At 40.7% G+C, this 19,541-nt stretch overlaps 1 protein-coding gene and 1 pseudogene across 2 annotated transcripts; both read right to left on the bottom strand.

Moving 5' to 3' along the window:
- Window positions 1-5,127: 5,127 nt before the first annotated feature.
- On the bottom strand, window positions 5,128-6,168 carry LOC129036054 (FUN14 domain-containing protein 2-like; annotated as a pseudogene).
- A 3,099-nt stretch (window positions 6,169-9,267) lies between these two features.
- BTF3 (basic transcription factor 3) lies at window positions 9,268-17,854 on the bottom strand. 2 transcript variants are annotated; one of them, XM_054486930.1, is made up of 6 exons: window positions 16,220-17,854; window positions 15,576-15,644; window positions 12,157-12,270; window positions 11,646-11,847; window positions 10,368-10,424; window positions 9,268-9,571 (listed from the first exon to the last, which is right to left on the bottom strand). In XM_054486930.1, exons 2-6 carry the CDS (start codon window positions 15,642-15,644, stop codon window positions 9,525-9,527), a joined length of 489 nt encoding a protein of 162 aa, XP_054342905.1. In that variant the 5' UTR covers window positions 16,220-17,854; the 3' UTR covers window positions 9,268-9,524. The 2 variants fall into 2 exon arrangements, with proteins under 2 accessions (XP_054342905.1, XP_054342904.1); XM_054486929.2 differs by having other exon boundaries at window positions 15,979-16,383.
- Window positions 17,855-19,541: the final 1,687 nt, after the last annotated feature.

The following is a 19,541-nucleotide window of genomic DNA, read 5'->3' as shown; positions in this document are numbered from 1 at the left end:
GCACCACACCCAGCTAATTTATTTTTGGTTTTTAACTTTTTGTAGAGATGGGGTCTCACTGTGTTGCCCAGGCTGGCATCTTTGGTATAGGGCTGTGTTCTCAAATTTGTGTGGGTTTAAGGATGACTCAAGGTACTCAGAAGATGTGCAGATTCCTGGTGCAACCCCTAGAGAGTCTGATTCTGTAGTCTGGGGTGGGGCCCAGGAAACATTAGCATAGTAGAAGCAGCCCTACCTGGATAGGAACCAGAAGACTGGGCTCCGTTTATATCAGCATAAACCTGAGAAGTCACTTCACCTCATTGGTCCCTCTTTCTTCATTGTAAAGCTTCATTTTTACGAGGGGAGCAATACCCACTTATCATAAGGCTGGTTGCCAGAAGATCAAATTAGAAACTGTAGACAGGAAAAGCACCACTATCACTAAAAGCACATACTCAAGGTCTAATAATTTTGGCTTCTGCCTTTCACAGTGAGAAAACCTGGACAACACCTGGTTAGGTAACACTGTATCCCCACTGTGAGCCTCTGTCCCGTGATGGAGACTCTCTTTTGTGCTTGTGTGTTTTGCGGTGACAGATCACAGCTGGCCTCCCACCAGGCAATGTCTTCTGATTTCCTACATGGCAGTCCTTGTGCTGGGTGTGATCACCGCTGTGACTGGTCTTGGGATCACCTTTGGAATACCTGTAAAACCTGCAAGTATGTGTCACCTCTGGGTGACCAATCTGTCAATAATTCACTCAACCAACAAGAGTATATTTATACTCCATATATTTCCAAAATGGGTGAGTCCACTGATAATGTTCGGCATGTGGTAGGTGCCAGCCACTGCTCTGTTCATTTCATACTTCTCATCTTTATTTTATTCTTAACAAACCTGCAGGGTGCTATCACCATTATGACTGAGAGTCGGTGGGGGAGGCAACTTGCCCTAGATCATATCGCAAATACATTAATAAGCCAGGTTTCTGATCCAGGTCAGCCTGACTCTGAAGTCAGGATACAGTTTCCACCTTCCAGGAGTTTCCACTGTGATTAGGAGACTGGTGAAACAGTTGTGGGCAATACAGAACATCATATGACCAGGAATTAAGTTGAGTGAGATGATACATATTTCCAGTAATTTGAGAGAAATCAGCTAGAACTGGTGCTGAAGGCACACGGTCATGAAAGTGAGAACTGGAGCCAAACCTTGTAGGGGGTTCAGATTTAGACTGAGATTTGGGAAGAGGTTTGCCAGAGATGGAAACTGTACCCTCTGGTAGGACACAAAGGATTAGGACTTCGCCTTGCACCAAACTTGAAGTATGTGAGGAAGAGAGGTGAAAAATAACACTGAGTAGTTAAGGGGTGGGGGCGAGTGAAAAATAAGGAAGGATTATGGTCCAGTAGCACTGAATTGCATTACACACACGCATCCACACATTGACACCATGCTTCCTCTTGCCACACTCTGGCAGATGCTCTCCGCTCTGCCATGATGCCCTTCTTCCATTGCTTGTTTGGCTGGCTCATAGAGGGTTTAAGACTAATCTCAGGTGTCCCCAGACTGAGTGAGGTGTGCCACCTCTGTGCTTCCACAAACCCTGTATAAAGCTTAACCCAGCTCCTGGTCACCCAGTGCAGTAATTATCTGTTCTGGAATGCATCTTGAAGACAAGCAATATCCTTCTAATCCCAGCCCTGCTACATGCTTATTGGACAAATGCCTTCAGTAATGCATGTTGATTAAAGAACTGAACCTTGATGCTGCCAGAAGTGGAGCCATGGAAGTCTTCTGAGATGATGAAAGCAAGCAACATTTGTGTGGTTTCAGTGAAGGAAATGGGGCGTAGAGAAAGTGATAGATTTGAAATATGCGAAACTGACATGGCAATTTGATAACTGCCATGAAAACAAACAAACAAAAACCTAAGGCTTAGGGTGTTGGTCTCCTGATGAGAACAGTTTTGGACTCACGATCCTAGTCAGCTTTGGGAGTTAGTAGGATTCTACACAATGGGACATAAGGGTAAGATCTGGATTCTCATTTTACCTTTTGAACACTCATTTAGAAAAGCATTTATTGAGCACATATTATGTGCCAATAATAGTGCTCTGCTCAGGTCTCCTTCAAGAGTATCTGCATCAGGGAGCTCCGTTAACTGACAGCCCCAGCCACCACCTGTCTGGACCCACCACCACATTGATGCCAAGGCTATTCTTCCCCACGTGGTCTCCAGGCAATGACTGAGCACTGTGGGGTTGCTAGTGCTACCCATCCCTCAAGACATAGGACCCTGCTAATGGGTGACTTCGCCTCAAAGACTCCATCTTCGCCTGTCAGAAACTTTCTTAGAACTGGCTGCAGGCCAGGCGCGGTGGCTCACACCTGTAATCCAATCACTTCGGGAAGCCGAGGCAGGCGGATCACCTGAGGTCAGGAGTTCGAGACCAGCCTGGCCAAAATGGTGAAACGCCATCTCTACTAAAAATACAAAAATTAGCCCTGCATGGTGGCAGGCACCTGTAATCCCAGCTACTCGGGAGGCTGAGGCAGGAGAATTGCTAGACCCTGGGAGGCGGAGGTTGTAGTCAGCGGAGATTTCGCCATTGCACTGCACTCCAGCCTGGGTGACAGAGCGAGACTCCGTCTCAAAAAAAAAAAGCTGCAGTCTGAGACTTCCTACGCAGACCTTCATTAACCCCCTCCTTTCATAGGCATTAGAACTGCATCAGGATAGGTTTCCTTGCCTACTTTTGCTTCCTCCCCAAACTATAATCCTCCAAGTTAGATTCACATCTCATCTAGTTTGGTGTTAATTTCTCAGAGGATGAAAAATGACACCAGTTCTTTCAGATTATCAGAGCATAACAGTTATTATTATCAGAGCATAACAGTTCTTGTCCCTAAAACCACAATGCCAAGCACCTCTTAGATTAAGGGATATAAACTGGTGTTATCTGCCTCTTAATTGTCAACATAGTCCCAACTATAAAATATTTAAGATGTAAAATGTACCTTTACCAAGCCCTCACCACTTCTAAATCAGGTACCTAAAGTATTTCCAGCCTGTTTATCACTCTACACACCAATCTGGAATTTTCTGGGTATACGCTATTTAGGTGTAAATATGTCTGAGATACAAATGTTACCAATGAGCTCTTTACATCTTAACTTCCATCATCTAATTTTTATAGCACTTGAAATGTTTAAAAATACCTTTCACATTATTTTGACTACCTCCTATTCATTTTTTGAATGGGTAGACTAATTACATTTAAGCAATAATATCAGTTTAACTCATAGTATCCCCATGAAGTCAGCATAGAGAGTTATCCTTGCTCTCATTTCTAGCTAAGAAAATAATGGAGGGGGCTATATAACTAGCCCATGGTAAAGCTCAAGCCAGAGCCTAGGCCTATGGACCCTCTCCCAGGCACCTTCCAGTACTTCTCCAGCAGTGGTGACCATATGCTTGTTTGCCCACATACAGTAGTATTACAAAAAAGAATGAGGGAGAATAAGAAAGAAAAGAGGGAGGAGAAATAATGGGCAAAAGAACAATGGTTACAGCTAAAGCTTCACTCAAAAAAAGAACGATGGTAAGAAGCAGAAGAGGGAAGAGGGGCATGTTGTTATTAAAGCTGATGTTCATGGTCATGAATGCACGTGTCAACATTTAATACTTGTTTTATAAATCTTCCAGATTTAGGCCAGGTGCAGTGGCTCATGCCTGTAATCCCTGCAATTTGGGAGGCTGAGGCGGGTGGATCACTTGAGGTCAGGAGTTCAAGACCAGCCTGGCCAACATGGGGAAGCCCTGTCTCTAATAAAAAGACAAAAATTAGCTGGGCATGGTGACAGGTGCCTGTAATCCCAGCTACTAGGGAGGCTGACGCAGGAGAATCGCTTGAACCCAGGAGGCAGAGGTTGCAGTGAGCTGAGATGGCACCACTGCATGCCAGCCTAGAGAGAAACTCTGTCTCTAAATAAATAAATAAATAAATATCTTCCAGATTTACCACATCGACAATGTAAGACAGCTTCACAGCAACTGGGCTTCTTGTGCGAGGACCTCAGCACTTGCTTGCCACCCTCCCAGCTGTGTAATGGCAAGTTGGATTGCAGTCAAGGGGAAGACAAATCTGCTACCTACTCAAGTAAGGCGGACAAGTAATCAAAATTTAAAAACAGTCACCAGGAACTAATAACTAAAATTCAGAATTATATGAAAACATTATTGTACATGAATGCTTTCTATTAGAATTAATGCTTTTGTCTAACATAGGTCAAATGCCCAACAGTCTCCCACAAAACTTGATATTCAAGTGTCCTAACCAGAAGACTTGGACATATATGGACAAGGTGTGTGACACAAGAAATGACTGTGGTGATTGCTCAGATGAATCAGGTAAAAATGAAAATGTCATTAATTTTTTAATGGCTTCTTGGAGTGGCTACCCTTATACTTCAATTACATAAATTAACTCATCCTTACAAGCCTTCCTTAAGGATACATCCATGATTTTAAGATTCTATCATTTCCAGTAGTTTGTGCATATTTAGACTAGATGAATTCTCTAGCTAAGAATACAGCCAGTTCTGCAAGAATTACCAAAGGAAATAATCTTGATAGACAGCTCTTGTCTGCTATCAAATTCCTTCTATATTTCTTTACAAAGGTTGGTGAAGATCAAACAAAAATCTGTTGAGTGCTTTGGCTCTCAAAAAATTTTTTGTTTAACCTTTGCCATTTCCTTGCTTCTCCTCCCTCACTTTCCTCCTTCTCTCCTCCCCTCATTCTGTTCCCTACGGTAGTTTAATACTTGGCAGACACCTGATCACCCCACAATCTCATAACCATAGCAGAGGTGCAATTCCAATACCTCGTGGCCCCAGTTAGTATCTGAAAGCCCTATCAGAAATACACTAAATAGATTATTTCCTGCCCTTTGTCTGGTCATCGTGGAGGGTAGAAATAGAAATGCTAGGAATTACAGATAACAATGCTCTGACAAATAAAGACTAAAAGTATAAGGAGATCCTTTTCTTCTTGCTAGCGGCCAATTAGCAGTGATTCTTTTCCCTGCTGATTGAACATACAAGCTCAAAGGAACCCTTTCTTTCTTTTTTTTTTTTTTTTCCATGCTTAAAGGCAAATGTACTCAGTTCCTTTCCATGCAGCACACGATAAGGTTATCTATGTGCTTATTTCTTTTCCAAATCAACAGTTTGGGACAACCTTTCAGGATCCACTCATCCTCCACGGTCAGCCATCTTGCAATGTGTTCTCTTAAGTGTCTTGCATGGGGGTAAAGGAATCTTCTTGTTGACCTACACACTGACCAAGTAGGGGGTGTACTGGGAGGAGAGCTAAGGACTATTGTCTCTTCTGCCACCATCAAGCTCATGGTGCCCCATTAACTTGTACCAGCAGATGCTTATAGAAGCCACTCGGATTTGCCATGGCAGGGAGGAAGGCATGGGAGAAGAGGAAGAGGGACTCGATGTCCTACGATGGAGTGTAGAGGCTGCTGGCTGGAAAAAACCAGGAACAATGAACATGAGGTCATCTTCCTTAGGATGCCATGCCAAGCAGAAAGCCTCCGAAAAATCCCCCAGTCACTAGAACATTCTTCTTCACAAATGACACCACCTCCTCAGCTTTGCTCCTGACCTCAGTAGGTATCTGATTGCTCTTACGGATCTTCAGCTGCTCTTTGGCTTTCTTCATGTCCTTCTCCACTCGTTGCCAGTCAACTGTGATATACCCAGTATGGTTTGCAAGCTGAAGGAGAAAAAAATCCACCTCCCACAGCTGTTGCAGCCAACTTTCCAACCTTCTGGAATATGAAACCCGTGCACCATCCAGTGACACCTCCAATGAACAGCTGGGTTGCCACGCTATACTTTTCTGCTGAAGGTCCAGATTCCTGCCCGAACAGCTTACGCCACCATGGCTGCTTCTTAGCAAATTCCGTAAGGTCCAGTGACTCAAAATTTCCCTCAATGTTTCCTTGACTGGACGCGGCCATTTCGGTGAGCTTGTCTCGCGAGGACACACGTAGAGGATCTGCGCGGTAGGCCGCGGAGTGGCGCGCAGTTGTCGCCACCACTTGGCTTCCGGCACGTGGGGCAGATGTTTCCATTCCCACGGCGGCAGCGGAAGAGGGCGGGTCGGGCGCGGCGCGGCTGCTTGCAGTCTCCGCAAGCGGCTACATCACAGAGCTCAGCGGGCGGTGTGAGCACTCTTTCTTATTTATGTAATGTCAGTATGTTTATTTTTAGGCTGATGGTGAGGGGTAGTACTTGGCTTTTCAAAGTACAAATTCTTTCACCCAAACATGTAGAATCTTTAATAAACATCTGCAATTTTCCTGCTGGGCAGTTTTCACTAATATTTTTAAGATCCAGGGGGCTATTTCTTTTCCAATAATATCTTTTTCAGTCCACCTTCACATTTTAACAGTTATGGTTTTTAAAATAAATAAAATTGTCTAGTTTTACAGTGCCCAAAGTGTTCAGGCTGGAGATGTAATACTGTTTTCTTTGCTGACTGTGCCTGCATTCCCACAACTCGCTGCAAAAATGGCATTCAAGACTGTGCTGATTGGAGCGATGAAAACTTATGTGAATGAAGACTTTTCTAATCATTGTTTTGGAAAAGCTGAAAACTGTTATTAGTTGCCTTAATACTTCTCTCAAAAAAAGTATGTGTGTGTGTATATATATATGTGTACATATGTATATATATGTGTGTATATATGTGTATACATGTATATATACACACACATATACAAACATATAAATCTTACTGGGATGGCAAAGGGAGGGAAGAGCTACTGAAGAAAATGAATCCAGCGTTAATGGAGAAAAAAATGATTGGTAGAAATCAGACCAAAATCTTTCAGCACATTTCTAAATCTGTTTCCAAATTTTAGAATGTAGCTTTCTGTTCTGTGCACCATAGGGTTATGGGAATGAAACAAACGTATTTTAGCTCAATTATTTCAACAAATAAAGGGTATTAATCCCAAAAGCTGTCAGATCGAAACAGATGTCTATTTCAGTTTCCAGCTGAAAAATAGTTTGTTCCGGTCTGCCCCTCTAGTCTGCCAGGGCCTAAAATTCTTTCCAGCAGGTAGTGAACTTGAAAGAGCAGACTTGGATTTGAATCTCATCCTAACACCTGGGGGGCTGTGTGACCTGAGATAAGTAATTTCACCTCTTAAAGATAATTTTCTTATCTGTACAATAAGGCTCTTTCTTGGGGTTATAAGCAAAGAAGACATAAAACAAGTGGTAGAGTGCTTTTAATATGTAACAGCAGCTAAACGGACTGTAGACAATTAAAGAAAAATTAGGATATGGTAGATTGTATTATTGTCCAAAAATATCTGCTACCCTGGAGGATTATACTTCCCCAGTCCCACAGTCACTACTATGTATGTGACTTGCTTTGGCTGAGGAAGTTTATTAATGATATGCATCACTTCCCAGCATCACTTTGAAAGAGCCAGCTGATTGTTCTCCATCTTTTCCCTATCACGAGACTGGCAATATTCCAGTTAGATGTTTCTGGAGTACAGCGGAGCCCAGCCATGGGCAAACCACAAACTTCAAATGTGACAAACCTTTGTAGCAACTAGACTTTTGGTCCTTTCTAACTGTAACATAACCCTACCTATTTTGATATTGAAGAGACTACAAGAAAAACTTGCCATATTAATCCATAGCCACCAACACAAACCCTTATTTACACAATAAGCTGAAGAAATAATTTTAGATTGTTGGAAAGAAGTTGCTGAGTGCAGGCACAACAGGCTTAACCTTAGACAACATCTGTCCAATAAGCAAGATATGCTGGGACAGGCCTCACCTGGAAATCGATTGCACTTCTGTTTAGTTCCTTTCCACTAGGCCTAGATCAAACTGGAAAGATATTCAGACAGTGGCATTCTCCACAAGCTTGTCAGTCAGTCAGTCACCCCCAATACTTCTTGGGCTAATGTTTCCAATCATGCTACTCAAAGCAGGGCCAGTAGGCCAGTAGCATTAGCATCATCTGGGAACTTGTCAGAAACACAAATCCTCAGACCCCATGCCACTGCCCTCCAGCTTAGCCATTCCACTTGCTTTGGTTTTATGTTGGTTAACAGCTTTAAGAGCCAGCGCATGACCCACCATCTTCTCTGCCAGGAAGCCGAGTGTCCCAGATAAGTGCTGCCATCAGGGTGGGATCTAGCGTGACTACATAAGCACAGCCCAACCTGACCAAGAGTCTGCAAATGTGCACTTAGTTTTTATAATTTTGTTACAGTTGAGACTTCAGGATTCTTCTCACTGTAGCAGTGTACTTCAACAAAACTGATAAACATCCTGAGGAAAATACAATGTAAATATGTACAAATACTGTTTACTCAAAACTTTGTTTTCCCTACAGTTAATAGTGACTTTCAGATACAACTGTACAGTACTTTCAAAAGGTACTTGCAAATTGCTATGAAAATTTAAAATAAATTACCATTACAAGTAGAAACTATTTTCTCCTCAAATGGCCTTGGTTCAGATTACACAATTGTTTTCATTGTAATTTGTAAAAATGTTTAAAGTAACCCTATGTTGAGGGATTTTCTGGGACCATGAAACTGTTTGGTAACCTGATTATGGTGGCAGACATTACAAATTCTTTTAACTGCATATGCTCTATTTTACTGTATATTTTTTATTAAATAAAAACATAACCCTATTCATTTATTAGTGTTGACACTTAAGGAAAAGACAGTGACCCAGGAGCCATTCCTATTCTAAACACTACCTTTTCCAAGTCACCTTATAAAATACCCTACAAAGAAGGGATCTGGAGATTACTTTTACTTTTTATAAGTTCTAAACCTCAGGTTACATCTACAAAATGGAGCTATTAGTTCTTCACAAATTGAGGAATAAAGGAGATAACACCGAGGTAATTCATAAAAGGCACTTAACATATGCTTACAATAGAGAATATCAGGGAGAAACATCTGTTTATCCACTAAGGAATACTCTATTCTCATATTTACACCCACCATATAAATCATGGAAGCACTAAGGACTGTTGGAGAGCAAAGTTTTCAAACATGAGAACTTTATACCACCTTTGTTACACTACACTGTGATTTTAAATCTTTAATCAAATTCCAAAGGTTATCAGCCACATTACATGCCATGATTAGCTTTCTATATGCAATTTTTTTTACTGTGTACAGATCGGTGTCAATGAAAAAAGAAATAAAACTGTATACTAGGCAAAGAACTTTATTAACTTTTGTTTCAAACTTGATTCCCAGGCTTCTTCGGCTTAATTGGCTGCAAAGAATGAATTGTGTATAAGCAAAAACTGAAAAGAGCTGCAGTGTCCAAGGGGCTTGGGCTTAAAAATATTAGAGATCTAGATTTTATCAGATCCATAAACAAAAATTTCTTAAAAAGCAGTCATAATATAAAATAGCAGCTCCCAGTAACTTCTTCAAGTTTTATCTTCAGAAGTTGACTCAATTCAGTTTGCCTCATTCTTGGAAGCCTCATCAAAATTCTCCACAAGATCTAGGAAAAGGAAAAGAGTAGAAATTCTTTAAAAAGCCAAATCTACAAATAATTATCAGATCTTAAAAGGGGATGAGGGAAAGACATTCATTTGCCAATGATGATAAATACTGTGTCATAGCCCCAAGAACAAGAATGCAAAAAAAAAAAAAAAAGTGAGAAAAATGCCCCTCCTTCCCATCTCATACATTGGTCAATATAATATGGTGGAGCAGAACCAAAGAATACAATGACACATAATGTTAAAATTTTCCTGGATTCCTAAGGATACCTGTCTATGCAAAGTGGGAATATTTATGAGTCTAGTGACTCTCCTGCCAATAAATATTTTAGAAGAACGTAAATTTATCCAATAACAGATAAGAGACAAAAATGTCTCATGATTCCCAAAGGAGTTATGCTGCTACAGATTTTAGAATGCATATATATATATATATCCCAAGATACCTGAACAACTCCACACCTTCTTGTAAATTCATGAATTTCAAAGTAGGGAGCAAGGGTCATTAGTGCTCTGCAGATAATAGTTATATTTAGGGTACTATATATATACTTATTTATTCAATATTTAAGGTTAGATACCTGCACATCCTTGGGATCCCGAACAGAAACAAGGCAAGTCAAGTCTATAAACATAATTCTCAATTACCTAATACTGCATTATTTTTCTCATTCTAAGCTAGCTCTATGTCCATCTTAACTTACCACCCCTCTTCCCTGGGTAGTTTTTCCTACAAAGATTTCTTATTCTCCCTTGCTAAGATTCTCTAGGTTAACCACAAGTAAACGTTCCTACCTGGAACTTCATCATCATCATCCTCTCCAGTAGCAAGTGGTGCTTTTCCATCCACAGCTATGAAAGGAAAATGTAAACATTATTTGTCTAGGTTTTTAATAAATATTCACCAAAAAAAAAAAAAAGAACAGATGAAATGCCAAGTGTTGTTACAACTTATTTCCATGATAAGGGACATTTGGGATTTTAACTACGATACTATCAAGAACATGATATTCTAATGTCTACAAATGGGTTAAAATACTAGCAACAGCCAACAAACAAAATTCCATACCCATCCTTTCAATCCCTCTGGGCCGCCATAGGCCCTGAGATAGTATAAGGGCAGTAGGGAGCTCTTAGAGTGCAGGTAATACCCACATACAAAATCATGGTAAGATTTATTTTGGGAGACAAATGAAGATGCCATTTTCTCAACTACTCTGTGTGTGGCATAAGGGTGATGCTCAACAACCACTTACTGAAATGAAAAAAATTAAAGTAAAAAAATTAAAGAGTCTGTAAGTGGTAAGCATCCACTCTCCTTTATCACACAAGAATATGAACGTACACAGGAGAGTTATGTACTAGGCCCATACAGGCATCAGTGGGATACTTCAAAAGCCTACTTCAGCTATGAAAGCCCTGACAGTTTAGAACCTGCAACTCAACGTGACAATAAAAATGAAAATTGAGGCAGACTGAGTCAACACCTAGAAAAACATGGGTAACTAAAGAGCCATATATAAGCTCTGACTTCCTCCTGCATTCCCATTCTTCAAAATTTTAAGCAAAAGGCAGAAAACAGCATAACACTGCCACATCCTCAGATGTATATTCAGCTACACTATTTTCTGCCCTGAATAAAATCCCTATCACACTGTAATTAAAAATGCCAGATACTGGCAGGCCATTTTTAAAAGACTACTGGTAATACCAACTATATAGATGAAATTGAAGTAATTTCACAATTTACACTAATTTATTTTTCAATTCCAAACTTACAAGTAGTTATTGGCAAAGCACCAAATTAACATTTTCATCCTTTCTAGTTAATAATCGGATCCAAATCAAGTAAGTAGAAAACATTCCACAAAATCAAGTTTAACAATCATAGCACGCTACATCAATTACTGCAAACTTGAGCAAGGACACTTACTTAAAATCAGTTAGAAATCTGTTATTTTTAAAGCTTGCATTTCCAAACTTAAAAATACTCATATCCATTCTGAGCCCTGAGATCAGAAATCAGCTGCTAAATGAGTAATTCCCTGGTAAAACCATTACTAGGAAACTCACATTGTTTGGGCAGAGCTTCGGCCAGTCTCCTTAAACTAGTCAGACTATCCGCACCAAGCTGGTTTAAGATGCTGGGTAGCATTTCTGTCAGCTGCTTCGTCTCAGCATGGCCTGTAATGGTGAAAGTGTTCGCTGCCAGAGATGCCTGAACTTTAGGGTTGTTAAAGTGGATCACTGTTCCTTGGTTTGTAAACATATTCACCTATTAAGAAAAGAAAAATTTAAATTAGCAATGCTGACCAGTCTCTTTAAAAACAAATGTTTTATTAAGTCTGGCTAACTAGTATTTCACTGTGAAGCACAGGTGAAATTTTGCCTGGAATGGAATATGCATTCTAATAGCATTCAGACTTAATGAGCTCCCTGATAATTATTAATTTATGGTAGAAACACGTCTTAGGGACTTTGAAGTCCCTAAGTTAAAAAAAAAAAAAAAAACTCATTTAATGCATTAACGTTAACTTTTCCCAGCCAAATCTCGTTTTTTAAAGAAACAAAATTTGATACTTGCCTCTTCAATACCAGAGATATTGTTTACCCCTAACTTCTTTAAGGAGAACTGAAGTTTTTTGTCATCTGCTGTGGCTGTTCTATGAACCACCTTCTTCTTTCTGCGAGCAGTTCCCTAAAGTCAGGGAGAAGAGGAAAGAAAACAGCACATTTATACTACAACAGATATTTTTCAAATGGGAATAGTTTCCAATTCATTTCTGACCTTTGGATCTGTATAAGATCCAAATGTATCCAAATGTATAAGAACATTACCATAATCATAAACTTATGCAGTGAGCAGGCAGGCTAAGGCAAAGATAGAAGCAAAAAATGGGAAAGGAAAAGAATGATCTTTTCAAAGTTGTACTTTTTACATTTGCTCTAAAAGTGATCAGAGGTAGCATGTGTCAATCTAAATTAAGCATTTGAAAGAACTCCACATCCAGAATTATTAACCTCTTCTGTTTTTGTTTTTTGTTTTTTGTTTTTTTTTTGAGACAGGGTCTCACTCGTCATCCAGGCTGGAGTGGCGCAATCTTGGCTCACTGCAACCTCCGCCTCCCAGATTCAAGTGATTCTCCTGCCTCAGCCTCCCGAGTAGCTGGGATTACAGGCACCGCCATGCCTGGTTAATTTTTGTATTTTTAGTAGAGATGGGGTTTCACCATGTTGGCCAGGCTAGTCTCGAACTGCTGGCCTCAAGTGCTCCGCCCGCCTCGGCCTCCCAAAGTGTTGGGACTACAAGCGTGAGCCACCTCGCCTGACCCCTTTTCTGTTTTTATATTAAATAAAAATCAACATCCAAATTAATATTTACAGGCAAGACAGTGTATGCAACAATCAAATGAATCTGTATATAGACTTCTATAGCACTCGAGAGTAAAGTCTGAAGCCCTTACCTTAACCTACAAGAGCCCTACACAAACTGTCCTGCCCTTAATATGCCACTCCTGACTGCATCTGCTACCATCCCTCTTCTTTAGCCAAATAAACCTTGGCTGTTCTTTGAACAGGCCAAGCAGGCTATGACCCAAGGGCCTTTGCACATGCTGTTCCTCTCTTTCCGGAACATCTACATGGCTCTTTCCCTCACTGCAGATCTCTACTCTTATGTCACCTGGTCAAAGTGGTCTTTCTCAACTACCCAAAGTAAAATAGCAATTTCCACACTCACCCATCAATTTCTTTCTATCCTGGTTTATTTCTCTTCATAACACTTATTACTATAAGAGATAAATACATTTTATCATCCATCTCCTCTCCCTAGAATGTAAGCTCCATAAGGACTTTTGTTTATTGCTATAAACCCAGTATCTACAACAGTATCTAGCTCACTGAAGGCACTCAAGGAAAGGCTATCACCCAACTAAACTACCTCACTGTCCCCCAACCTCCATCCCTATTCATCCTTTAAAATCTTATTCAAGTCATTACCTCCTGTGTGCCTTTCCTAAATTCTGCAACTACCCCCTTTCCCTATGCCAAATCATTCCCATCTCCAGATTTTGAAAATGCTTCTACTATTGTACTATGTATATTACACTGTGAAAACAGATTTTTTTTAAAAAAGACAATTATCCCCACTGCTAGGCTTAAAGCCCACCTAGGGACTTTAAACTTCTTAAAATTTTATATTCTCAGGATCCAACACAATAAGGGCTTAAATAAATCTTGTTATTTAACTTTAGAAAATATCTATAGCTACAAAAAAAAAAAAAAGTACTGGTTACTAACCTCTCCAAACTATTAAGAACAAAAATCACTTTGAAATGGTCATGTATGTATCTGGTTTCCAAAGAATCTTCTCTAAGAAATTCAAAGGAATTTCTAAGATTGTAAAGACAAACCCAGCATACCTTCTATACGTTTCATACACTTCACATATGTAGAGTTCAATTTTCACTTAAATAATTATTAATGCTCTGATTAGATATGAAAATAAAGGGCTTTTGTAACATTTACCTAAGAGTACCTAACACCTGCAATTTTCTCTAAAGCAAAATTAACTCACCTAATTTCACACCCCATAATAAGTACGTTTCTTAAACAGTGTAGAAATGTTTCCATATTCTGTGACTATAGAAATACTTCTTGTATTATTAGCTAAACGAGTATTAAGATGTTAGGACACAAAATTTAATCTTGTATCAGCTTTAAATATCCTAGCAAATCTCAAGATTTTCCTTTACCCTAAAGTGATGTCTCCCAAAGTTAAAGCCTAATGATAAGAGTAACAACAAAAAGACTGCACATAAGCACATTATTCAAATTACTCCTTCTGAAACTGTACTGAAAGTAAGAATGGTTAAAAACACCAATATAAGAGCAGCCAAACAGTGAGACACAAAAAATTTGAGTTTTGCTGGCACTTGAAGGCCACAGTCTGATAACAATTGATTAAAGAGGACAAGAAACATCTAATGTTGTTAAATGTGTGGGTGTGGATCTTGAAAACAGCTAAAGTTAGCAAAAATAAAAAGTAAAAAAAAATCAGGATAAATTCACCGCTGGCAAAGTTCAGTAATTTAACAAAGCTGTATATTATTTAAGTCTAAGTGCAACTTCTGGCTATCTCATAGCTAACTCTAAGTTAAACGCTTAAAGTTGGGAAAAACTAATAGGTAATAAACATGTACCATAGAAGCTTTACAAGTTTTACCAAGTAAAGACATGCTCTGTTTCAACAAGCTACCACACCTTGTTAAATACTAAGAATGTGCTAACAATACAAACTAGGTAGACCTCTGTCTACAGCGGACTTCTTATTAATTACAGGACAATCTAAAAATCAACTTCAAAAAAGAATCCCCTTGATGTGAATCAGTATCCACCAGGAAAAAACAATTAATCAAAAACTGATCATTTAAAAATCAGTCACTTTAATTCCCTCATTTTTATAGTAATACAAAGTCAGAACAGGAAAGATACCTACTTGGGTTACATTTTCAAATCTAATAGTCACTGCTCTTAAACTCCAAAATGTACCCGTATCTTCAAATACCCTTGAAATATGCAACTACCCTAAAGAATATTTAGTTCAGAAAGCAGTACAGAAAGGTCTCAATTTACAAGAGAGACAAACAAGCACTGACTTTATACAACTCAGGCCAAAACAAGTCAAGGGTATGATGCGCACAACGATCTAACTGAAATGACACATTTTCCTTACTAATTAAATTCGGAAACACTTTTGTTCTACTTATACTCTGTAACACTGAAAACAAACATATTTACACAAAGGCGATGTTTTTAGCTCGTCTCACTGATGTGTCTCCAACCCTCGTCTACCTCGCTCCTCGGGATTTGCTAGCTCCGTGAATTTCCCTCGACAGGCAAAGTTTGTCACCGATAATATAAGAAGCGCAAAAGGAATATGTTTTTTAAAATACCTAAACCTTAAAAAAAAAAAACCCACAAACCCGAACTATTAAAACTTACTTTCCCACCAATGCGCACTTGTGCCTGCAGTTTGGCGAGTTTTTCCTGGTTCATGATTGTTTCTTTCATCTAGAAAAAGAGGAAATCCTCAGCAAGGATAGGTTTAGCTCACTCTAGCATTCCATGCTCGTTATTTCCCAAGATATCAGCAAGAAAATAAACGTCCTACACAGGCCGAAACCTGGATCCCAAATCCACCCCGCAAAGCTCCAAATTTGGGTTTCCAGGGAGCCCAAAGAGCACCCGCCTCCCCACCACTCCCCCACAGCTCCCCGCTCTTGGCAGGCCCGCATCAAGGGCTCTACCCCACGCCTGGCCAGCACCCCCCACCCCTGGCCCTGGCCTGGCCTCGGCCTAGCCAGGGCCTGCCCGGCCCGGCCACTCTCCGCAAGCCTCGCGGTACCTGAGGCTCCTGTCCTCGGGTTCCGCCGCGAGGTGGAGGTTGAGACAGCGTCGCCTCGCCCCCAGGGCAGCCGCCCCTGGCTCGACCTCGCCCCCGAGAGTCAGCCTGAGCGGGTGCGCCTGTCCGTCGCATCGCCTTCCTCTCCTCCTCTGCCCTGTCCCTCCCTGTCTCGCTCCTTCAGGGAACTTCCCGCCCCCGCTCCCGTCCTCCTACCACGCCGCCGTCCAGAGCCTTTTTGTACCTTGTCGGAGCGAATAAGGGGCCGCGCGGGGGACTAGGGTTGGTGCTCAAGGGGTCTCGGGTGGACCAGCTGAGATTAGGCGCACACACGCGGGGACGCAAGATGGCAGCTAAAAGGAGGCCGGAAGTGACACAAGGCCACTTCCTCCAAGAGTCAGGAAACTGACTTCGCCGCGAACTCGGTTGCTCCCTGCGCATGTGCGACAGCGTTTGTGACGGTCCAGCGAGTCCCTTCTCTTCTCCTCCTGCTCCAGCGGCTGCCGGCTGCAGGCCGTACGAGAGACTCCCGGCTTGGGGCGACGCCCGTACCTCTGGGAGAGGCCACAAAGGGGTCGGAGAGCGCGGTCCTGTGCACAGTTAGGGTTAAGTCCGCTCACTTTCCATTGGGCCCTGATCCTGAAGTTCTGTACCCTCCGAAGAAAGGGCCTGTTCACGTTTCCTGGAGACGCTGGAGGTGCCCAGCTTGTGCTCACCACTCAAGCAGCTCTCCCCTTGCTGGAGGTGTAGGTTGGAGAATTGTAGAATTTCCCTCTCGGCCCGAATGAGCCATTACCAAAGCATTTTGTCAAAAATAGTGAAGTTAGTTTGGCCTTCCAAGGTTATGTGGTGTGGTAGATTGCGGGACCGAGGTTCAGAATTTCTGAGGGCTGTATCCCCGAGCCCCACGCCTCAGAATGCAACTCTATACGACGAAGGAACTGGGTAATCCGCATTTCAGCCAATTTAGCAGATGACTAACCACCTTAAAACGGTCCACACAATTATCTTGTTTATCAGGCAAAAAAATTGACTCCTAGGTACCGAATTGGCATAGATTTGACAATTGGCGATTCACGGTTAAGCAGACTTTATCTATCTTAATCCAATCAAAGGAGAATTTCTGCCTGCTGTGATCGGAGAGACAACGCGTGGATGTGAGTTAAACTTTGTTAAACCCGAGGACAAGCTTTAAGATAAAACGACTGATATTTAAAATGGCAATTTAAATAAAAATACTCTCTGATCAGCCTTTTTGTGGTCTTAACCATGAAATGTCTTTGCATATTCAAAAGTGAGTCCGAAATCTTAGAATGCAATGTATATAGCAAGAAAACTTGTGTAAGTGCAGACTCCTCTCCAGTTAAGATCAATGTTTAAACTTTTTGAATACTTTTTACATATAAGTTTGTTGAAACTGATGTCTCAAGAACATAACTGGTGAGGACAGCTGTATTGCCTTTTAGAATAATTGTTACAGTTATATTTACAAAAAAACAATGTTGCTTCAGTTAAATATGAGTGAAGTTTAGTACAGAAAAGGGTGTTTGTAGTTAGGCTTATCTGGGTCACCTTCCTAATGACAAAGGCCAAAATGGCAGTACCAACATTATGCTGTGCTCTGGAGATATTACAAAATATATAGAAAGACTCCCCCTTTTGGAAGAAATGTGTATCTTTGTCCAGGAACAGTTTTTTTTTTCTCTTCCATGTTATATTGGAGGCGTTTGAAACTTCCTAGTCACATGATGTTTTCTGAGCTTTTATAGAAACAAGATTCTATGTATGTAACCTGCCACCGGACTTTTTTTTCTTTTTCTTTTTCTTTTTCTTTGCCTTCCCTCTCCTCTGCCCTGACTCATCTTTTAATAAACCTGTTTTCAGGAAATATTGTGAGCTACTTTTATTTATTTATTTCTATTTTTTGAAACCAGGGATGCTGCTGTTATTTTTATAATTTTTTTAAAAAATGTAAAACTTTAAAAAAATTAAAAGAGATGGGGGTCTCACTTTGTTACTTAGGCTGGGCTCAAACTCCTGCGCTCAAAGGATCCTTCAGTCTCAGCCACTTGAGAAACTGAAACTACAGGTGTGCACCACTTTCCCTGGCTTATGACTTTTCAATTTTCCCCTTGTTCCTACTTTTCTCTCTTGTTCTTTCATGAATTTAAAGGTTTGCCGCGTGTTGAAAATATAAAAGATTCCTGAATAGTAAAAAAGAAAATTTTGGTTTTCTTTTTATGTTCTGTTTTGGTTTGGTTTTTGTGCTTTTCTATTTAGAGATGGAGGTCTTGCTATGTTGCCCAGGCTGGTCTCAAACTCCTGAGCTCAAGCCATCCTCCCACCTGGGCCTCCCAAAGTGCTGGGAGTACAGGCATGAGCCACCATACCTGGCCAAAATTTTGATTTTTGACTCCAGCTGCTTCTGCTTGTTTTATGAGTAGTCAGGAAATTCTGATTCTTCTAATAATTATATACTAGACTTTTCAAAAACACGGGATTTTTTTGTTTCAAAAAAAGTTATTACGTTGCAATCTTAGCTCAAGGATGCCAAAAGAGTAACTTGTGCTAATGTGGGAGCCATTTCCAGTATGCTCCCAATGTCTATGGCAAATGTGGGTAATTGGCTCCCACGCTTTCCTGCTGGGCTTCAAGGAGCCTAAGAATCATTTACTCAGCACTCAAGATGGTATCTGTCAACAGAGAAGGCAAGAAAGGTGAACTCTGTTTGCCCTCCTTGGTTTACAGTTTATAGCCTAATCAAAGTCCATGAATTGTTTTCATCTCTCGGCTGGACTTGAGTCAGCTTCAGCAAAAGTCAAAATATCCACTTTATATAATGCTTATTTCTTTCTTTCTTTTTTCTTCTTCTTTTTTTTTTTTTAATCTCACCCTGTTGCCCAGGCTGGAGTGCAGTGGTGCGATCTCAGCTCACTGCAACCTCCACCTCCCAGGTTCAAGCGATTCTCATGCCTCAGCCTCCTGAGTAGCTGGGATTACAGGTGCCCACCACCACACCCAGCTAATTTTTGTATTTTTTTATTAGAGTCGGGGTTTCGCCATGTTGGCCAGGCTGGTCTCAAACTCCTGACCTCAAGCGATCCGCCTGGGATTGCAGGCATGAGCCACCGTGCCTGGCCAACTCAATATTCTTAATAGGTAGTAGGGCTATTTCCCTTTTTCACTTTTGAGACTGACAGATTTGCAGATATTCTATATACATTTTAGGTTTTGTTTCATTTTGAAATTTTGTTTAGGATTGGTTGTATAGATCGATTTGGGAAACTTTTGTATATTTTCTAATTGTATGCCTCTGCATTCACTTGTAGGAAATCTGGCTATTTTTAATATACAGGGATTTAATATAGGGAATTGGTGCTTTACAAAGTTTGAAGGACTGGAGGAGTGGGCTTTAGCCTGGGCTGTCAGAAGTGAGTCCTAAGATAATACAGATTTAGTATCCCTAATCCCAAAATTTTAAATCCCAAATGCTCCAAAATCCAAAGCTTTTTGAACACCAGCATCATGCTCCAAGGAAATGCTCATTGAGCATTTCAGATGACAGA

Source organism: Pongo pygmaeus, chromosome 4 (genome assembly GCF_028885625.2).
Source record: "Pongo pygmaeus isolate AG05252 chromosome 4, NHGRI_mPonPyg2-v2.0_pri, whole genome shotgun sequence".
Taxonomy (NCBI): domain Eukaryota; kingdom Metazoa; phylum Chordata; class Mammalia; order Primates; family Hominidae; genus Pongo; species Pongo pygmaeus.
The sequence above is the reverse complement of the archived record's forward strand: the minus strand, read 5'-3'. Positions and strand labels throughout refer to the sequence as shown.

What these genes read in the sequence shown, in the direction of transcription:
- BTF3 (XM_054486929.2), bottom strand. Translation starts at nt 16,110, where the DNA reads ATGCGACGGACAGGCGCACCCGCTCAGGCTGACTCTCGGGGGCGAGGT. An exon ending in ATATCTCTGGTATTGAAGAG is followed by an intron (nt 11,848 to 12,156) that starts GCAAGTATCAAA and finishes TTTTCTTAATAG; the next exon opens with GTGAATATGTTTACAAACCA. An exon ending in CGAAGCTCTGCCCAAACAAT is followed by an intron (nt 10,425 to 11,645) that starts GTGAGTTTCCTA and finishes TTCCTTTCATAG; the next exon opens with CTGTGGATGGAAAAGCACCA.